Source organism: Chelmon rostratus, chromosome 1, assembly GCF_017976325.1.
Source record: "Chelmon rostratus isolate fCheRos1 chromosome 1, fCheRos1.pri, whole genome shotgun sequence".
Lineage (NCBI taxonomy): Eukaryota > Metazoa > Chordata > Actinopteri > Chaetodontiformes > Chaetodontidae > Chelmon > Chelmon rostratus.
Genome location: NC_055658.1, coordinates 15890461 through 15911436, shown reverse-complemented (window position 1 = coordinate 15911436; position 20976 = coordinate 15890461). Strand labels below are relative to the sequence as shown.

The 20976-nt window shown below is 40.7% G+C and overlaps 1 protein-coding gene across 5 annotated transcripts in view; it reads left to right on the top strand.

The window, feature by feature from the left end:
* Nucleotides 1-20652, top strand: part of mical2a (microtubule associated monooxygenase, calponin and LIM domain containing 2a) — a 35514-nt gene extending 14862 nt beyond the window's left edge. The window contains exons 5-24 of one of the 5 annotated variants that reach the window (XM_041947105.1): nt 790-891; nt 2872-3027; nt 3278-3378; nt 3886-4143; nt 4651-4766; nt 4909-5035; nt 5156-5246; nt 5847-5994; nt 7500-7699; nt 8643-8746; nt 8970-9041; nt 9138-9272; nt 9679-9819; nt 10820-11086; nt 12177-12284; nt 14402-14582; nt 14697-14773; nt 14865-14961; nt 17136-17196; nt 19880-20652. In XM_041947105.1, the coding sequence (XP_041803039.1) occupies nt 790-891; nt 2872-3027; nt 3278-3378; nt 3886-4143; nt 4651-4766; nt 4909-5035; nt 5156-5246; nt 5847-5994; nt 7500-7699; nt 8643-8746; nt 8970-9041; nt 9138-9272; nt 9679-9819; nt 10820-11086; nt 12177-12284; nt 14402-14582; nt 14697-14773; nt 14865-14961; nt 17136-17194 (2540 nt within the window). In that variant the 3' untranslated portion in view covers nt 17195-17196; nt 19880-20652. Of the gene's footprint in view, nt 1-789; nt 892-2871; nt 3028-3277; nt 3379-3885; nt 4144-4650; nt 4767-4908; nt 5036-5155; nt 5247-5846; nt 5995-7499; nt 7700-8642; nt 8747-8969; nt 9042-9137; nt 9273-9678; nt 9820-10819; nt 11087-12176; nt 12285-14401; nt 14583-14696; nt 14774-14864; nt 17356-19879 lie in introns of those variants that run through there. The other 4 variants (XM_041947017.1, XM_041946936.1, XM_041947193.1 and 1 more) reach the window with 4 other exon arrangements.
* Nucleotides 20653-20976: the final 324 nt, after the last annotated feature.

Below are 20976 nucleotides of genomic sequence, written 5' to 3'. Positions count from 1 at the left end.
TGGCACTGATCTAGTTTTTCATCAAATTTAAATGAGGTTAACGGAGGTCAAGCATATTGTCTGACTTGCCTGTGAGTGCTCAAATGTACTGTATGGCTGCTCTGTATGGCACCTACTTATCACAATAATACCAGTGAATGAGCGTTGTTTCCTGTGTTTAAAGCTAAGTGTGGTGGTAGCCTCTGTTACTCTCATCTCTCACATTGATTTGTGATAGCATGTACACGGCGCTGTACTGCTAACTCTCAGGAAGAAAATTACTTGCACACTGTTGTCTGGTGTTGTCTCTTCAGCTGTAATATCAATACACTGATAACAGTGAGAGCCTTGCCTAAATTTGGATGCAGACTTATCCCTCCTGTTCTGCTGTGACGGACTTAGCTGTGCCCTTGTCGTGGAATGCATTTTCCACATGGCGATGTTACACAACAAACTGCGAAGCTGTTACTGTGCTGGTCTCACACTCACTGGCTAATGTTCCATCTGAAAGTGGTCTGTTGATCAAGTTTGCAGGCCAGGCCCGGTGCACGTTGCCGATATGGCGCATATCTGCACTACATGAGCATAAGAGCCATCTTTATTTCCTTTGCTTGCTCTTCACTAAGCAGTCCTTTTTGAAACATGAAAAGACACCTTTTCCTTTTTTTACTGACATCATAGCCACAAAGCAGCACAATTGGACTATTCCTAGGATGTATGTTATTTACCCCCCCCCCACCCCCCCCCACCCCCCCCCCCACCACCACCGCCCCCGCACTCACTATCTCTGTCTTTGCTTCCATCTCTCAGGTCTTGGGTGGAGGGCTGCAATACGACCTGCTGATCACCCCGTGGCTAACTTTGAATTTGACGTTGTGGTGGGGGCTGACGGACGCAGGAATACTCTGGAAGGTGAGACGACGAGCAGACAAAAGGTGTTAACAGTACAGATAGCTCAAGGATGTTCTTCATTCTCTGCGATATAAAGTTACCTGCGTCTGATGAAGGAGCTGTCTGTGACCCAAATGTACATTTTCCCACCACCAACATTCAAAGCACAGGGTTGGAGCCTACAGTCACTTTCAAACTGACACATTATTTAAAACAAGGACATAAGTTAATGTATTCTAATGCTTTTTGATGTTCGTTTACTCCGGTAATGTCTGTAAAAAATATTGTTGGTCTATATTTGCAATTACCATCAGTTGTTTCATGTTTCATTTCAATGCTTCAGTTACACAGTATATGTGAATATATTATTAATTACTGAAGCTGTTAGGTTTACATACTGACCTCATTTGTTTATTGATCTCTTAGCTTCAACAGTAAGAAAGTACTGCATGTAGCAACTTGTGTTTTTCAGCCGAACACATAACTTGAGTGTCTGTAACAGATAAGCAACATGATTACTTGATACCTTCTGTCTCCCAAATTGTTTTTCTGGGAAGTTCCTGTGTGTGCATTACTCTAAAGATCTCATCATGTGGAACAAAAGGTCATGTTTTAGTATTGACTCAGCTCAGATAAAGGCCAGCACACCCTCTGTTTAATGAATAGCCCAAGACATCCAGCAGGACTGTTTTTGGACTCTCACTTTGAATAAGTGCACTATGTTTGTTGTGAAGCTATAAATGAAACTCACCTTTTGCAAGCTTACACTCACATGAAGCCATTGATCTGTCCCTGTGGGAAAGGATATACATTAAACCCTGAACCACTGGACAGAAATAGAGCAGAGCTGGGCCTCAGTGCAGCAGCTGATGCATGCGTGCTGGACTCTCTCCACCTCTCTGTCTCACTGTTTCAGTCTCTTTCCTAAAAATGCTGTCATCTAACAACCAATCGGCATCAGATGCTTATTCCTAAAAAGGGCATTTTGGGGCAGAACAAGATGTTTAGCTCATTCTTCAATTATGAAGAAGCCCGGGGGAAACGATTTTCCCCTGCAGTCAGCCTGCTTTTGAGCTACTTTTGTGGCCTAGCTACGACAGTTAAATACAATGAGACCTGCAGAGGGGGAAACCATGAATTTTAACAGTGACTGCATGGAGGAGCGGTGACACGAGTTCAGATGCTTTTGCCCCCAGAAAGTACCATCACATGTATTTTCTTTTCTCTCCTGCACTTACATCTTTAGAATTAGTGACAATTTTTGTTTGGAAAAATAAAAAAGGCAAAATATTAAAAGACATTACCGTACTGATCTCTGCAACAGCCTGTTCACCCTGCTGCCATCTGGCAAGCGATACAGAAGTATCTGCTGCTGTACCACCAGACTACCAGACAGTAAGACTCCTCAACTCATCCTCTGTACCACCCCACCATAAAAATAGTTTTTAGTAGCATAAAGGGACCACACCTTGCATTTAGTTGTGCAACCCTGTGTTGTAGATTGACAAATAAATAACCCTTGAACTTTGTAATTTGAAAATCGGCCAGTGAAATGTTGAACCTTGATTTCCCAATTTCTGATTCAAATATCTGACATAGAGCGTTTTCAAGAGATCTTTTTCAGGTTCTGCATTGCATAGTGTTCGTTGAGTGGGATTCCTTGAACATGTGAATAAAATCAAATTTTACTTTTAACAGGATTTTTTTTAACTCTTAAACCATGAAGTAAATTGTGAGAGTCAAGTGGCCCTTTACTGCTACACTTGCAGCTGTGAAGGTTAATTAAGCAAAAGGCATTTATGCTGTCACTTTGATGATAGCATTTAATTCCTGGTGCTTTTTACAATCCATGGCTTTTGTTCACTTGGCTTTATTAAGGCTCACATTGGTAAACTGCCTCTTATCCGAAAATAAGTGCCTGGTAGATTTACCTTTTGGTTTTGGTTTTTGGCCTCCCTCTGTTTCTTTGTTTCATTCTTTATCTCACTGTCTTGTTCTCAGGTTTCAAAAGAAAAGAGTTCAGGGGGAAGCTGGCGATCGCCATCACAGCCAACTTCATCAACAGGAACACCACTGCAGAGGCCAAAGTAGAAGAGATCAGCGGCGTGGCTTTCATTTTCAACCAGAAGTTCTTTCTCGACCTCAAAGAGGAGACAGGTGGGAGAAAAGCACAGTCAAACTGTGGTGTTAGCTGCCATGATCTGACAGAGAGGTTGGGTTTTTGTTCTGTTTGCTCTGGCTGTAATCAACTACTGATAAAATGATACAGATCGGGACAACATGTGTGTAGAATTAGACATTAATGGCTTTGAGTAAGTCACTCCTAATGTCCTCTACAACAATTTGATGCCCCAATGATGCTTTTTTTGAATTTTTAGTCATTGTCACACCTTATCATTTGCTGCAGGTATTGATCTGGAGAACATTGTGTACTACAGGGACAACACCCATTACTTTGTCATGACTGCCAAGAAACAGAGCCTGCTGGACAAGGGAGTCGTCATTAATGTAAGCAAAATGTGAAGGCCAACTGTCCTGGGTCCATTGTGATCCACAGTGTCATATTTTTATTTTCACTTCTTTTTTTTTTTTGGCATTGTGTCTCTTCATCGACAGAGATGTGTTGACTTAACTGTAGTAGTTTCTGACGCTACAGTTTGTGCTGTTATTTCATGGCGGCCAATAACTGCATTAGTTTAGATTTCATACTGGCTTGAAATGCCATTTTGTTCCATTTGATTATTTTATTTGCATCTCTAAATTTGTTGGAAGTGCGGGCAACACCTAAGGTGTAGAACCAGGCTAGTTGCATACATTATATCATGTCCACAATCTGTACTCAGAATTTTTATATTTTGGTATACAGTAGGACTTTTATTTCACTTCTGTGTGCAGCATTACTAAAAACAAACCTATAAGGGAGCAGATCATAAAGAAATTCATCTTGGTCAGAACTGCTTAGCTCAGACTTGTTCTGTGTGGACTTCTCCTGACTGTCATGCTTCTGTTCAATAGGATTACACAGAAACCCAGATGCTGCTGAGCAGTGAAAATGTCAACCAGGAAGCTCTTCAGTGCTACGCCCGAGAGGCTGCTGACTTTGGCACCAACTACCAACTTCCCACGCTGGATTTTGCCATGAACCACTGTGGGCAGCCAGATGTAGCAATGTTTGACTTCACAAGCATGCACGCCTCTGAGAACGCTGCTCTGGTCAGGGAGAGATTTGGACACCAACTGCTGGTCGCACTGGTTGGCGACAGTCTGCTAGAGGTGAGGAATGGCAAGACGTATTGAGTTAAGTCAAGTGAGCTTAACTCACTTGAGGTGTGGAGGAAGAGGAAAAGAAGCTGTTACACAATCTTAGCAGTCATGGCTGGAGGCTCAGTTTTCCCCGGCCAGATGCTGTTGGGTGAAGTGTCTGTGAGAGGGGAAGTGTTGGTGTTCCTGCTCCAGTGAGCTGTGAGCCACTCCACCTACTCCCTGTATACAGACTCATCCTTGATGATGATAATACCTCTGAGTCTTTAGTAATGTAATGCTTGTCGCACTTTATGAATATTATGTAATGTCTATGTTACATCACCTTTTATGTTTTGTTTTGCAGTTTCAAAATGACGACAGTCTGTTTGTAATAAATGTGCACAACATTTGCTATTTGCAATGGTGATTTCGTCACTTTAAAGTAATTTAAAGTGTTTATGTTGTGTTGTCTCTTCATGTATGCTGACACACAGTTATATTCATACATTCATATTTTTGTTTCGCATTCCTGTGCAGCCCTTCTGGCCCATGGGGACAGGTTGTGCCCGAGGCTTCCTGGCTGCCTTTGACACAGCCTGGATGATAAAGAGCTGGGCTCAGGGTCGGACAGTTCTGGAAGTGCTGGCAGAGAGGTACAAAGACACATTTGTTATGTATGAGAAATATAAAAATGTGTGTTTGGTTTGCATATTTGTAACCTTCAGTACCGTTGAGTATTGTGCGTTTAGACACATATAGTAGATAAAACCATGTATCTTGCATGTGTTTTCATAGGGAGAGTATTTACAGGCTACTTCCACAGACAACACCTGAAAATATTGCCAAAAACTTTGAGCAGTACACTATAGACCCTGCGACTCGATACCCCAACCTCAACTCCTCTTGTGTCAGGCCACTCCAGGTGAGAGGGACGACTCACTTTGACAGTCACATTCTTACCATCTGGCTCAATTCTAAAGAAATAAACACAGCTTGTTGAGTGTTTTGATTGTAAAAATGCTCCCTTTCCTTCCTGTTTCAGGTGCGTCACTTGTACATCAGTGGAGAGCTGAATTCCTGCTCTCTGGAGCGTGCTGCCACCATACGTCGACCTGTCAATCTCAGCAGACGAGGTAGGTTTAGCAGGAATGGGCAGATTCCTGTGTGTTGCTTTTACGAATGACTGCTGCTGACATATAAAGGGAAGTAATCTCAGTTATTGATAAGAGTTTCCTTTCCTCTGTTTCTTTGAAAGGATTTTATGTGAACAACATGTTGACATCTAGCTTTCCTTTCCTTTCCATTTTTGTGTTTGTAACATTTATCAGTATTCTGACAAAATGCACTGTATGTGAGGCAAAAAGTAAACATTCAACCTCCGTTGTGACATTATCTGATTATAGTGCTGCAGAGTTTGAAATGGGATTAAACAGTATGTCTACTGGGAACTGACAGTAAAGACAGTAGCTCTACATGCTCTATGTTTGACTAAAGTAATTTGAGTCATTCACCAAAGGCATTGAGGGAAGTGCATGTCCGGACAAAGATGTGTACATACCTCAGCACCCGCTCCCAGCATTTCTGACCTTATTTACTGGCACACTATGTGTTTGTCCATGCTTGTGACATCATATCTTCTTCAGCCTGAACTTCCTGAGGGTGTATGTGGGTGATTTTTTTTTGGTATTTGAGGAACTGAACATTATGGCTTTTCCTCTGTGTTTCTTTTGTAGAGTCAGAGATCAGACCGGCGAGGCTTCTCACCTGGTGCCAGAAACAGACAGAGGGCTACAGGAACGTGATGATCACGGACTTGACGTCTTCTTGGAAAAGTGGCATCGCCCTCTGTGCCCTCATCCACAGGTTCAACCCCCATCTGATGTACGTAACACACATCAGATAATGTCAGTACCAGCCTGCTGTGCTAGAGGTCTCTATCTAAAACCAGTGACCAGTGTTTAATGCATACATACGTTCACATGAACAAACCTGTTTTTTTCTAAAAATGAACTCTACACCCTCCTTGTCACAACTAGTTGTGAGGAAATCTATTTCTTGTGGGTGTGTAAAATATGCTTGGCATGAGAGACACTCTTTAATCTATGTGTGTTCTCTGCTGCACTCTTTTCCTCCTCCTCACAGCTTGTAAAACACTTGACCCTTTTTTCAGAGGGCTGATAGATGTGAAAAAAGACTTCATGCATAGCTGTCCTATTGGTAAAGCTAGCTGGTAGTAAAGAGTGCAAACAGAGCAGTTTTCAGAGTGCAGCTGTGTACTTTCACACATTTTTACCATGGGCTTTGGTCAATGAGTGTATCAGCTCTGCTGAAATAAATACTCGTTGCTCCCAGGACTTGTATTAATGTGGATTATAAGTTATTATTGAGTAGTATTTAATTCTAAATAATGGCCCTTTCTGTCTGTTGATCTGGAGCTGTGGCGAAGTCTCATGTAGGACTTTGTGCACTTTTGTCCCCACTTAAATGGCAAAATGCGCCTTAAAAACAGAAGCTTCTACCTTAGTTTTCACTTTTTAGTCTTACACGGCCTTACACAGCATGGGACTAGTCAGTGCAACTGTAGATTAGTGCATTTACAAATCTAATTATATCCTCTCACTCTAAAAATTATTGCCTTCATACCTCACCACATGCCACTACAATTTTTATGTGGTCTTGTAAGTTTCCAGGAACCACTGGCATTTTTCCCCTTCCCTCCTCCATATGCATGCCTGTCAGCAGACTACAGAGAGGGGAGAATGATAGAAAAAGAGTGGGCCTCTGTACTTACAGAATAACACCAATGTTTGTTATGTGCTGCAGCTAGGTTACTGCTCACTTCTTTACATTATTTCTAAAGGTGTCTGCACACTGTCAGAGAAGGTGGAGACGTCAGAGCTGGGTTTTTTCTCCCTTTAGAAATCATGTGCTGCCATTTCCTCCTGCAATTTGAGAAACAAATTCCTCTGGAGGGTTAAAAATGTATTAAGTATGATACGTTCCTGTGTAAAATCATTCCACTGTGCTTCTGTTAACTGGTTTTTTGTCATATCAGTGTGCACATTATCTTGAACACTGCTGACTGTCAGTCACCTGACACCTATATGTAGACATGAAAGTCTCTGTCAGGAAATAATCCTTTAAGAATCCCAGTTACAAACCTTACTGTTACATTTCTGTCTCATTACTCAGGGCATCTGAAATAGTTATGATCCAAGAAAATCAGCATTTTAGAAAGCAACAGACAATTAAATGGTCTTGAAATGTGTATGCTGACACAGTGACTATATATTTTCCCCAGCTGCTCTGCCATCACATAAGTAGCCTGAATCTTTTTTTATTTCCCTGCTCTTACTCAAGCCACCATTACTCTCTTTTTCCATCAGCGATTTTGACTCTTTAAATGAAGAGGACCCTGCTGCAAACCTCCAGCTGGCTTTTGACATCAGTGAGCGTGAATTTGGGATCCAATCGTTCATGTCTGTGAAGGAGCTGAATGACGACCAGGAGCTGGATAAGACCAGGGTGATCACCTACCTGTCCAAGTTCTATGAGCTCTTCCGTGGCACACCTCTACCTGCCTCAGGTAGCCTACTCCACTGTACTCCAGTCCCCTGTACTCTGCTAGACTATATTCTACTTTATTCCATTGTAGACTGGTTTGCTCAACTCTTCTCAACTGTATTCTACTCTAATCCACATGACTCAGCTGGACCTGACTGGACCCTGCTGTGCTCTACCCTACCCTGCTCTTTTCTACTGTATTCTAGTATGATCTTCTGTATTTATACTCTACTGTGCTCAGCTCTGCTCGACTGTACTTTCCTGTGCTCTGCAGTATTCTACTGTCCTCTACTATACTGTACTCGACTCAGCTCTACTGTACTGTACTGTACTCCATTTGACTCTGCTTGGTTAATTCTACTCCACTTGACTCTACTCGACTCCACTCTGCTCCACTTGACTCGACTCTGTGAAGGTTGACACCAGTTGTTAACATACTGTTTTTCTCTTCTTCTTTGTTTCTGGTCCTCATCTTCTTCTTTTCTTTTTTATTGTTTGACTAAATATGTTGAAGCAGCAACAACAAAAAAAACTGATGAAAGAGAAGGTTTTGAATTTAATTTGGTTTGCTGTTGAAAATGTGTGTATTGTGCAGTCCTAGTAGTCAAATAAAGTGGCATGAGAGGATGTGTACCAAAGCTGTGGACTGCAAGAGTGTGAAATTCTTGACAACATAAAGACAGCTGCCTGTCTCCAGTGAAGGGTTATTTAATGCTTACCAATACTGTCTTGTTTAATTTAACCTCAACAACCATTGACCTTCCTCTGACATGTAGCTGAGAGCTAACAAAGGTTTATTTCTTTAGTGGAACATTTCTCTACTAAGATACAGCAGCTCTCTTTTTTCCAGCCCACTCTAACTTTCTGAATCTATATGGTCATTATTCATTGATATTATCTGACATTTATGGCTGTGCACTGTGGAAACAATGAAAAGTCAAATGCAGTCATGTGTTATGCTGCAGGTTCCAGAGGAGTGGATGAAAACAATGAAGATTATCCATCGAAAGAAGTCAGAAGTAATAATAATGTGCTTAATCTTGCACTGCCCAGAAAACGGGTACCAAAGGTAACACTTACACTGAAATGTTTAAATCTGATGTACTAAATATAAGAAATTGTCTCTGACGTTATCTTCATTTCCTGTTCATATGGGATTTATTTTATTTACAGACAGTATGTCATTGTTAAATGAGTCTTAAAGAGCAAACTATTCAATAAACGTGTGATTTCTTTTGGCCTTCTTCTGACTGTTGGAGATTCAGTCTTATTTCTGTGTTCTGTACTTTCAGGATGAAAAGAAGTCAGACGGTACAGATCCCATTTACAAAAGGAGGCGGAAATTCTGCAGTTATTTGGAGGAGGTTTGTTTCTAAACTACTTGTAAGTTCAAACTTAACCACGATGAAAAAAACCCTGCTGATATTGTGGGATCTTGTCTGTTGTCCGTCTCTTTTTAGGCCACCAATCTGTCGAGTAATGGTTCCTCGGTGCGAGAGGGCCGAGAGCCCATGGAAAACAAAGTGCGCTCAATGGCTACTCAGTTGCTGGCCAAGTTTGAAAGCACACCCAGCTACACCCCCCGGAGAACACAGGTGAGAACAAAACAATGTGTTCAACATAGGCCTACAGATTTAATTTAATTTCGCTGTATTTTATTGTAGTAAGACCACAGTTTTTATTACAGTCCTTAAAGGCTTTAAGTAAGTATATATGCATGAATATACTGTATGTATGCATCAGTCTGTCTGCAGTGTTTATCTACAGACAGTGTATGATTACAAATGGCTGTTTGCCCTCTTTTTCATGCATCATAAATATGTTTTAAATTTCCCTTGTTGTGAGCTGGAGCAGGGACAGTGGTCTGCGGACAAAACTTTCCTTTTGCTGATACTACAAAGTCATCTCTTGTCTGTTATTTCCAGAATTTAATCCTTTCAGCCTTTTCTATTTCTGTGCCTTTTTATTAACGGTCTTCCTAACCTCTCTGCAAAATCTCAGTCCGACTGTGAGAGGTCCTTCCCGCTGAAAACTCTTGACCTGACTGAGAGTCTGCACATTAAAGTCAGGCCTCCGGTCCCACCTAAACCTCCTCCTGAGACACGGCTAGTCTGGAGGCGCCAGACGGCAGTTGAGAGACAGGTATCGGGACAGTCTTTAAAACTAGTGACAGTCTGTAAAGTGTCACATAACATAGAAAGTAGCTGTACGCTAATTATGTTCTACTGTCCCAAGACATGTACATACAGACTTTTTCCGGCACATACTGGTGGTTTTACATTCTTCAGTCCTGACTGACTTAGACCCTAATTTCACACCTTAAACTGACTGACTGTGATTCCTTCATGTGTTGTTGCAATTATGTGTAGAATTACAAATCAGATCGAACAAGCACAAAACAAAATTGGAAGCTCAAAAGATAAAACATAAACAAGAATTACACAGTTACAAATGTACAAGTGTAAAATTAGTGAAAAATTAGTCTTAAATGCACGTGTGACTGAATCCTGACTCCAGTTTTTACTTTTTGTTTAATCACCACGATCACATCTGATATTCCACAGAGGAGTGTTTTCCATGTTTTTGTATCACGTGAACTGTGTCTGGTAGTTAGAAACTAATGTAGTTTATACTTTCATAATGTTTGCCCAATAATCTTAACAAACCAGACCAAAGAGCTTTGGGGTCAAAGCGTGGTATTCATGAGATAAGCTTTTTGAAAATCAGGCCCATAAGGCAAACACAAAGCAGCCAGAAAGTGCCAAGAAAATAAAATGTGAATTTAACCGTCTCTTTCATTTAAATGTAGTTGTTGGCTGTTGACCTGTAGGTCTCAGATGTCAGAAGAAGAAAGCTTTAAAAGAGTTACTGCTCGCAACTGCGTTTGATTACATAACTTTGGCAAAGCATAAAGCAAACAGAATACTGTAATGGGTTACCTATGCTGGCATGACTGACCCTCAAAAAATGTGCGCTGTGCTTTGAAAATGGTTGGCAGCCTTGTGAAGTATTTGTGTTGTTAATGGACTGAAACATATAAAACCACCTGTATGGCTCTTTAAACTATCTACAGCCTCTAAGTGAATGCAGAATAAGCTACACCACAGCTCACTCGTGCGCTGATGTGTATTATCCCTTTCAGTTTGAAGTCAGTATCAGAGAAGCAGCACAACACTTAGTCCCTCTGCCTCCAAAGACTTTGCCCAAACCCCAACTCCAGCCCCAGTCCCAGCATCCATTTTCTGTAGTGAAGCTCAGACATGTTGATCAAACACACGCTGAGACGAAGCCCCAGCCTCAGCCAGAGAGTGCAGACCCCCCTGCTTCCTCCCCATCCTGCCACTCAGCAATCCAGTTCATGTCAAGAGTCCTCCAGCGCCTCAGGGAGGTGGATGAACACATCTCTGAGGTGATCACTATCTCCTCTTTCATATCTTTAACTTATTTCTTCTGTTTATGTCTCTGTCCTCTTTTTAAACCCTTGTGATTGTCGCATGTCCTGATCCCCAAAAAGGGCCCCAGAGTGGATGGTGATTATATATTATGCTCTGATTATACATTTAGGCTTGTGTAATGTGTAGCTGGATTCTGAAGTCAGCCCCTAAATTATTCCGGCCTGACGAAAATGGCAAGAGCAGGCCTACAGACCTGGCATGAGCTGAGACAGACATGCAGGCAGATTATTGGCCAGTCTGAGTCTGTGTGGAAAAGGATCACCAGGGCCAGGCCGCAGGCACTGGTTTACGTCTGCAAAAAAGATATTTAGATTATTCAAATCTGCTGAAAGCCTGCCTGCCTTGGCTCAGATCAGCATCTCAAAATTGTTCACCTTTTCAAGTCATAGAGTGTTGAACTGAGTTTTTTTGTTGAGAAAAATGGTGATAGATAACTTTCAGCAGATCACTATTGCAAACACTGCTATAAAGAGATTATTTTACTGTTGTTGGTCAGACTCAGGAGTGTGTTTTTAGTGTAGTGTCTTTGCTCGTAGCTTTCTTTTAAACTAATCTTTGATTTAATGATTATCCTTTTAATTTGTGTAATTTGGCACAGACTTTGACGCACTACTCTAAGACTCAGTTATTCACTATATGATGTTTTAGCATATTTTTTGGCTGAAACGACGTCCTTGTCTCTGATATCTCTGCCAGGTCTGTGTGGCTGTCTCACTTTTCTCATCCAGCACAGTACGAATAACCACATCAAGCGGGGTGTGAAATTAATATAATAAGGCAGCCTTCGTTCCACACAGTGACGTTATTGTTCTCCTTCTGACAATACACACTTAGCTGTCAAAGCCTGCTTCTTATTGGGAAAGTAGAACAGAAAGGTCTTTCTTCATTTGGCTGTGTAGTGTGTATTAAACGTTTATTAGTCTACCTGATTATGTCTGCACACAGAGAGCTCCACATTTGTTGGTGGGGGACTGTGTCTCATTGTACTAAGGACACGAGACTGATGGCTTTTCTTTTGTCCCTGTGCTCCGTATCATCCTGCAGAAAAAAGCTCAGACACAACAGGCTAGAGAGTTTCACACAAAGAGTATAAAGGACAAAGCTGTTCACCTTAGTGGGTTGTTCTCAGCAGACAGCTCAGCTGTACTCAAGGTGACTATCTCAAGCTTGATCTGTGACCCACCCTGGCCTTGTGTTTTGTGCTACCTGCCCCTCACAGTGTGTTTATTTGCATGCGGAAACACTTTTTTTTGACAATTAGATATACCTAGATGCTGTATATTATGTCATAATAAATCAAAGACTTTTTTTTATTCGAGGTAAGGCTTAAATCTGCTGTATAATTATTTATAACAATCTATCAAATGAATGTGAAAGATGTCCTCTCAGCTTTGCGGATCTCTATAGTGGATCTCATGGTTTAGCGTCCAGCTGCAACTGCTTTGGTTCACTCTCTCTCATAGTGTTGTTACAGGCAGATGTTTTAAGTGGAAATGCTAGTAGCTTAAGACCTAGATATTTCCCTCTGGAGTTGGTAGAGACCAAAAGAAATGTGTTATTGCGGGTTATGTATGTTAAATGTAGGATGTATGCAGTCCTGAAGAACATTTGTCTGTCTAAACTATTAATTAGTTAAACTTTTTTTTTTTATGTAGATGTAGTTTTGGCAAACCCTTCCAGTCTTTTAATAAGCGGCACAACTCTACACTTTGTTAGTCAAATGCATTTTCATTCACATAGGTCCTATTTTACCGTGATTGTATACAGTTTATTAGGCATACTATCTAACATTTTGTCCAAGCCATTCATATATAAGGGGATTAGACTAGATATTAACAACACCTGCTAGTGTAGCAAAGTTAAATTGAAATCACAACCAAGACCCTCAAAAATGACCAAAAAGGTGAAACAACATCTCTTTGAAAAGCTCCAACAATAACTGAACGCGATAAACTTATGAATAAAGTTGATGGCAGGGCTCAGTTTTATCTTGGTGTTACCATGTTTGTTCCAGTCGTGAAGTCTCAACATATCTTGTTACTTATAACAGGCAGATTTATGCAAAAGGCCCACAGCTGTGCATGAGAGCTTTACTTTTAACTGCTGTTTCTGCCCCTTGTGCTTTTAATTACCAGCAGTCGTCACAGAAGTGGAGCGTGTGTTCTTGTGGTGGCACTTTGTGGGTTTCTCTGCTCCACCCATCCCAAACAGCCCACTGCAAGTCAGCATCCAGATGTTATAGCAGGACTTACACTAGTTTAAAGTAAAGAAGCAACTCCCAATACAAGAGGATGACCCATGTTTTTTTTATGTTTGGATCAAATTTGATTCCTGAAGAGCATTTGGGAATCTATTTAGACATAATACCCTTTCTCCCTGAACCATGTGTGTTCATCCATATAACCTTGCGATTATCTATCATTATCTTACTTGCTTTCCTTAACTATGTTTTCCTCTTGATTGAATGTTACTAAGCAGTTGCAATGGAGTCTGATGCCATAGGCTTTAAGGAAAGAAAGTGTTGAACCTCTCTGAAGGTGACCCCAGAGATGCAGGGCCTCAAACCGCTCACCCAGGCCTTAACTGTTACTCAGAATATCCCCCAGATTATTTCTGAACAACAAGACATTTAGGAAATGACACTGACAAAAACAATGCCTTGATCCGGGTGGAAAACAATCATTAACACAGCTGTGTGGTCCTTATCTTGTGCTCAACTTGTCACACCGTCACTCTTCCTGCATGTAATACCCACCTCTGTTTCAACTGAGCATGCCGACACCTCCAAGAGTAATTAACTGAGTTTAAGTGTCTAGCAAAAAGTCATCTGACCCGATTTCATTCTCAAGTTTCTCATTGCAAAGTTGTACCATAACAGCCTTGATCTTGCCAAGCAATTACATTTATGTTTGTAAAAAAACAGTTGATTATGTTGTTATTGACTTGTGATATTAGCATCCTCAAAGATGGTAAAAATATTGTAAACGTTTCTTCCTGACCTTGAAAAACAAATCTTAACTCACAGTCCACTTAATAGCTTTTTGACCTTGAGTTAAAACTTAAAATGGCAAAAGTGGAGAGATGAATTTAGATTAAAATTATACTGAATATTTATGGAGGCTTTCTTAAAGGTCCGGCGTGCAGGATTTAAGGGGATCTATTGGCAGAATATTGAACAAAATTCATTAGTGTTTGTTCAGCTTCTGTTATAACGGGGTGGGAGTTCACTGTTTTCTTCCATCATCACTCTACCTTTACTCTGTTCCCAGGGCGGCTCAGTGCGAAGGGCGTTCCCGCCATCGGGTGATAAGTGTTACTCATGCGAGAGACGTGTCTATATGGTGGAGAGGGTCTGTGCCGAGGGGCTCTACTTCCACAGGGAGTGTTTTCGCTGTTCTACCTGCAGCGCTGCGCTGCGACAGGGAGCGCACGCCTTCGACTCTGAGCAAGGTTCGTATCATTTAATGTCAGCTGTAAACAATATTGGATCCACGAAAAATAACAAAGAGCAAAGTTTGTTATCCAGTTGGCGACTTTGCACTAACGTTTGCTGTAATCTTACAGGGAAGCTGTACTGCAAACTTCATTTTGATCAACGCAACAATGGGAACAAGCTACGGAGGAATTTGTCCCTACGTTCAGTGAGTGCTTTGCATTTCTGACAAAATATGTACAGTGATACATATTTACTGTAAAATATCTAACTTCTCTGTACATCACATCCATTCTTAGAGCCGTTATGGAGCTGGAGTTCAGGAGGAATGTGCTGATGATGGACAGCGCTCCGAGTCCAGCAACACAGCAGACCTGCAGAGTCAATCTTCAGCAGGTACCTTCGGCTCATTCATAAGGAGACGCCTGAGCTGGCCCCTGAGTGTGACTCGTGCTGTGTGTAACGCCCCCTGGTATCTGTCCCATTGTGTGCGAAGTACAGCACAGGCCCTCACCGGCCACCTGAGGGACAATGCGCAGGACTATGCATCCCTGTATGAGCTACTGAGCATGAGCTTGCCCCTGCTGTTCGTTTTACAAGAGGTACTGCTGCAGATGTACACAGAGGCTGTGCCTGATGGGCCCAGCTCTATACAGCCTCTAATGCAGTGGCTGCAGGAGCTTATAGGCGACAGGCTGATGTAGACGCTCAGCAGAGCCCAGCTGTTAATATTTGACTCCAAATGTCATTAAGTCTGTGGCCAAGTGGCGCTTTAGCTGGAGGTGATCTCGTCTTATTATCAATTGTAGCCGTGCACAAGCACCTTTTTAATGTTTACTTGCCTTTTATGATGATACTGTAGGTAGATTTACTCTCAGTATGCTGGATGTAGTTGTGCATCAGCCAAAGAAGAGACACTGTAGGTTGCTCATGCAACTTTTTGCAATTTACTAGAAGGGGTTGGGAAAATTTGGCATAATGAAAGCTGCACCAAATAATTTGCATTTGGTTTGATGTGGAAACTGTGCAGTACTTGTAGGGTTAAAATAAGTTAAACACATTTAAAAACAGACCACAGTCAGTGCATTAAAGGTATACTATGCAGGATTTTCCTCAAAAACTCAGACTCAGACAAGTAATCCCTCTCAATCATCACTTGCGACTCACTGGAAGTGTGTGGTGCTGTATGTATCTGCAGAGACTCTGCCCTCTACCTGTATTTTTTATTTTCTTGTTACTTTGCTGTGGGATGTGAAACTGTGGGCAATGGGTGTGTATCCCCCAGCCAATAACAGCACGCAGCGTACGAGGTCGGTAGCAAACTGGCTACGTTGCCGTCTCCATCTCTGTCCTCTGCTCTCTGTGTGCGAGCTGCAGGTCTGTGCGTCTGTTTGGCCGAGAACAAATCCTGCATATTATACCTGTAAAGACTGGACACTGCTGAAATGTCCAATCATCTTGCTGTAGAATTGTCTTGGAAAATGGATCCTGCAGTTAAAATAGCTTAACTCAGGTTATGACTGACTAACTCGATGCACTTTATGTTTGAGAACTGCCTTGTGGACGTTGCAGTAAACTGTCACAATAGCTAGAAGCCTGCTGTCATGTCGTGCTGAAACACCAGGCAGGTTTTCTTTTGACTCTACATATGTGCTGCTGCCATATGTTAGAAAAAAACAATTTATCTATATCTTTATCTATATATATATAAATATACAAACACACACACGTACATATGCAGGTATGTGACTTTTACACACACATGTCAACAGTTTGCTCGTACTCTTTAGTCTGACTGCTCGGTTTACTTTTGTGAACTGTTTTTATTGATTTTTCTGTTCCCTCTTGATGCTGTGGTCCGCTGAGTTTCTGTCTCAGTATTTAGTTCTACTTTGCTGCCATCTACTGTTGACTCTCAGAAAAACCATGAAGGCAAAGTGAGGCCCTTTTTTAAACCTTATATTTTCAGATTTACTGTAGACAGTAGAAGCCGGTGAGCGTGCTGTGATGTGCTTGCCCCTCTTGCCATGATTTTATAGCATGTTGTTGGAAGATCAACTGCAAACCTCTTTGACTGGAAGCCACACCGTTGCTTCCTATTCATCTAATGATGCTTACGAAGCACTTTAGATTTTTAGTATTTTGTTTTTCTTGATAAAGTATTTGAAAATGACATTTGCAAAAACTTCAGCTATTATTTGAAGTGTTTATTGCATGATGTACTGGATATGCAATATGATGTTTGCGTTTTGTTGTCAGCTGCCTAATATTTCAGGTTGAATTACTGAATCTGCTGCATGTTGAATATCTGGTTTACAGTGCAGTGAAAGACTTTTGCATTTTAAAATACCAAAGAACTGTTTCCACTCACACTGACTCAGCATTTGTTTTATAAATCTGTGTGACAAGGTGACATGTACAACGGTGCCAACATACAAATATCATCTTCATTATGAATGTCAGTATTGTGTTTTCATAAACATTTTCTACTTTTGTGCTTTTATCTGTTGTTATTTATGCCTGAATGTTCTCTCTGTTTTAGATCATTTGTCTCTTTTCCTCTCATTCAGCTGAAGCCTTTTATGAAGTGTGTGAGCCAGCTGGATGCTTAGCAGAAATGACATTTTGAAGGTGATCACGTGCATGGTCACATGGTCGTGTGTGATGTGATACTGACTATGAGTAACTGTTGCAAGGTGTCTGATATGACTTTACAACATTTACAGCGCTGAAGAGGTTGAAGACGTTTCTTTGAAGTGACACTGGGTGATTAAACTCATGACTAATTAACGGCTTTGGTGTTCGTCATTGAACCGTTTTGGGAATGAACTCCTACTAACCGAGCCTGGTTCAAGAGCTCTGAATTGCTCCCTACATCTCCTGTGTTTTTAGTGGTTCAAATAGAGTGAATAGTGAATTATAAAGTGGAACAAAATTGCAATTCAGTCTGATTATCAGGTTTGTATCAGGTTTTATTTCAAGTATTCCTCTCAAAACTTCAACAAAAAACAATAAAAAATATCAATTCAAGCCAGTGATTAACAAAACATTATCACACATAAAGTCCATTCTGTAGCTGTTCTGGAGCTTTTGCTTTTGTCACAAAATCTTCCTCAGCAGATGGACTTGCCCAGTTGTCATGGATTTGTAGTTTAGATTTCCATTTTTCTGACCACTTCCCTTGTGCACTTTAAGACACTACAGTTCTCAAGGTCAAGAATTAAGTTTGAAGCTTAAATTTAAAGGTGTGAATGAAAAGTCCTGAAAGTGCTCAGAAGAATGGACATTTTGAACATTTGCAGTTCCATGAACAGGTAAAACACAGGACTTTGACTCAGGTGACAGGGGTTTGTGTCCCGTTTAAAACCAAAAGTCAATGTTGACTTCTTACTGACTTCTTTCTTATTTCTCACGTTAACTGACATTACATAATTAACTTACGTCATGTACATAAAGTCATGTATGTAGCTTACTTAACTTGCATCACTTATGTAAACGCATTTATTATAACGCAAAACATGTTCTTTTCCTAAACCTAAGCAAGTAGTTCTGGTGCCTAAACCTGACTAAACTGACTGCTTTGCAACATTAACCATGTGTTAGAAAGCTTTCTGGCAGCCTTCTCATACAGACACTAAAGGGTATCTGTATGAGTCGCCGGGAATGAGACCTCTGTGGCCCGCTGCTCATTTCTGCTTTAGTCTAGCAACTCAAGGCTAGCCACTACTAGGATAACATACCTGAATCTCTGAATAAATTGTACACGGTTAAATTTAATTCTGGGTAATGTAGATGCCATATTTTTACAAGAAAGGCACATGGAATAAAAAAAGACAATATCTCTAATTCTGCATTGATCTTGAACGATTAGAGAGGGATAAATCTGGGTCAAAACGGTGAAAGAGCACCACTTGCTCCTCCCTAATCACCACCAGGAGCCCTTGAGCAAGGCCGTTAAAACCTCCAGCCGCTCCAGTGGAGCTGCTACGAAGCCGCTAGGACAGAATGTGGTTGTAGTGGGCAGCTTCCAGGTGTGAACGTTACAGTGGAGAAGAGTACATTGTTCTCCATGACACTTACCTGGTTAAAGGTTTGAAGAATGTCTTTATGAGCACTGACACATTTCTGCAATCTGACAATAGCAGCATGAAACCACCTAATGCTTCCAAAAACGTTCAACAAAGCACCGTTTAGAGAAACTTTCTCTTTCACTGTGTGCACTGATCTCTGTAACTTTGTATTTTCACTGCACAACAGGTCTGAAGCTTGATTAAAAACACATTACTGGCATTTCTCTGCCTACTCTTCAGGAACTTAAAATGAAAAAATATCTCCACGTTGTGTTAGAAACTGTTCAGGAATGCACTCAGAGCTTGGAGAATTAAACCTCCACAGACTTAAAAATATTCTGTGTTATGTGAGTCTACTTCTAAAAAGGTCCTTGACTCCATTTTAGATTCTGTGGAGCCCTCTGTAACTCCTCTGAGACTAAATATTAATGGTTGATTACACTTTGAAAAGATTGATGTCCACAATTTAACATTCCCACTGGCACCTGCATTTAACCAAATTAATAATACTATGACTTCTACTACTCCTACTGCTGTTATTATCATAAGAATAAATTCTACCATTATCCTCATAGAGATACAGTGCAAACATTTAATGGAATAAAGGTGTGACTTACTAATGAGTGTGGAACAGATCAACTGTATTTAGTATGTAAAACTTTAGTTCATCTCATCAGGGCTATCTTCAGTGTACTATGAGGACATGTGGGTGCATTTTGGCCTGTAATGTTTAATACAATACAACAAAAACTGTTTAAGGGGAGACACTACAGGTGAAAACATGCACTGATTTTCATGCACTGGTCAGTTTTGTTGGGCTATTTTGCTTCCACAACATGTCTTCTTCTCTTTCAGACTGGTGGAAAGAAAACGTTTAGTTCAGTTCAGATTTCCATTCTGGAAATGTGAGCAAATCAGTGCATATTGAATTAGATAGTGTCATCATTTGCATATTTAAACATACAATTTTAGAAGACTCGCACTGCATAAAATAATTGCCTTTATGTACATAATCAACTGGGGAAGTGTCATGGTGATATTTGATAACATAACATTTTTAGCCTATTCACCTGCAGTGTCTTGCCTTAAGATCTAGCAGACAGTCGGCAAACTGACAGATACCCTGTGCTAATGAATGATCTCCTCCGTGCTGTGTTGTTCTACTCTAAACTTTCAGAAATATGTTGATGTGCAGATTTCTTGATCAATGTCCCAACATTTGTTCACTTTTGTTTCTCATTCAGAAGCTGCAACGCACGCGAGGTTATCACTTCACCCCCTGTGGACTGAGAATTAGAGAATAACGATAAATGAAGTTTTTGTATAAAATTGTTTATAATTAATGAGGATTTTTTTTCGAAAGTGTGCTGGAATTGTTTTCTTGTGTTGTTGAGCGATTCTTGGTCTGATTTTTGTGTTGCTGTACTGAATTTTAGTCACAAAATCTGCATGTTGTCACTGACTTTATCAGACGCAAAAGGTTTTAATGTTTTGAATGACAGTAAAGGCAACAGTTCAGAAAATGCTCACAGTGGTTGTCTTTGGAACCCTTGAAGAGAGAAAACAGCTGTTTTTAAATAGAAAAATAGTATGTAATAGTAAGTCACTTAGGGCTGGAATCAATAATTTTATACAGTTAATCTGTGCATGAAACTGGTTTCAGACTCATTAATCAAATGATTTTTGCAGTATAATCTTTAAAAGAATAAATCTTACCAGTCTTCCTTGTTGAGCTTTACTAACACAACTCTCTACTCTCCATTCCTAAAAAGAAAAAAAAGGAAAAAAAAGCAAAAGCTAGTGCACAGCACCTGGTTGTTAAAGCAAATGTTTACAGCTGCAACTTACAAACTAAAGTATTATGTTAGATTTCCACAAAGATGAGTGAGGAGCCATTAATCGTTTCTGTCCCAAGGTTCATGAAGGCACCATTTAGCTCGTGAATATCCTCAGAGGCAGATGCTGACCTCTGTGTCTCTGTGTTCTACCTTTTATAACTGAACTCAAATCTGGTCAATAAAGCACATAATGAAAGAGAATTCACCTGTGTCCTCTTTAGTCTTCTAAGCAAAACATCTTAAAGGGAAACATCCTCCTGGTGTGTTAGAAAGTACTGAGGAATGCACTTCGAGTGCGGAGGCTATGCCTCCACTGACTTGAAAAAAATTCACCCGGCACTAAAATATTACTGCTGGAATGAGTGTTGGACAAACGCGTGAACTAAAAACGGTCCTCGACTCCACAAAGCCAGTTCATGCGCTCAATGAAAGTCTTTATCGGCTCACTCGCTTAATTAACCTTTCAAGTTTTATGGCATCAAAGAGTAGAAAGACCTTTTTGT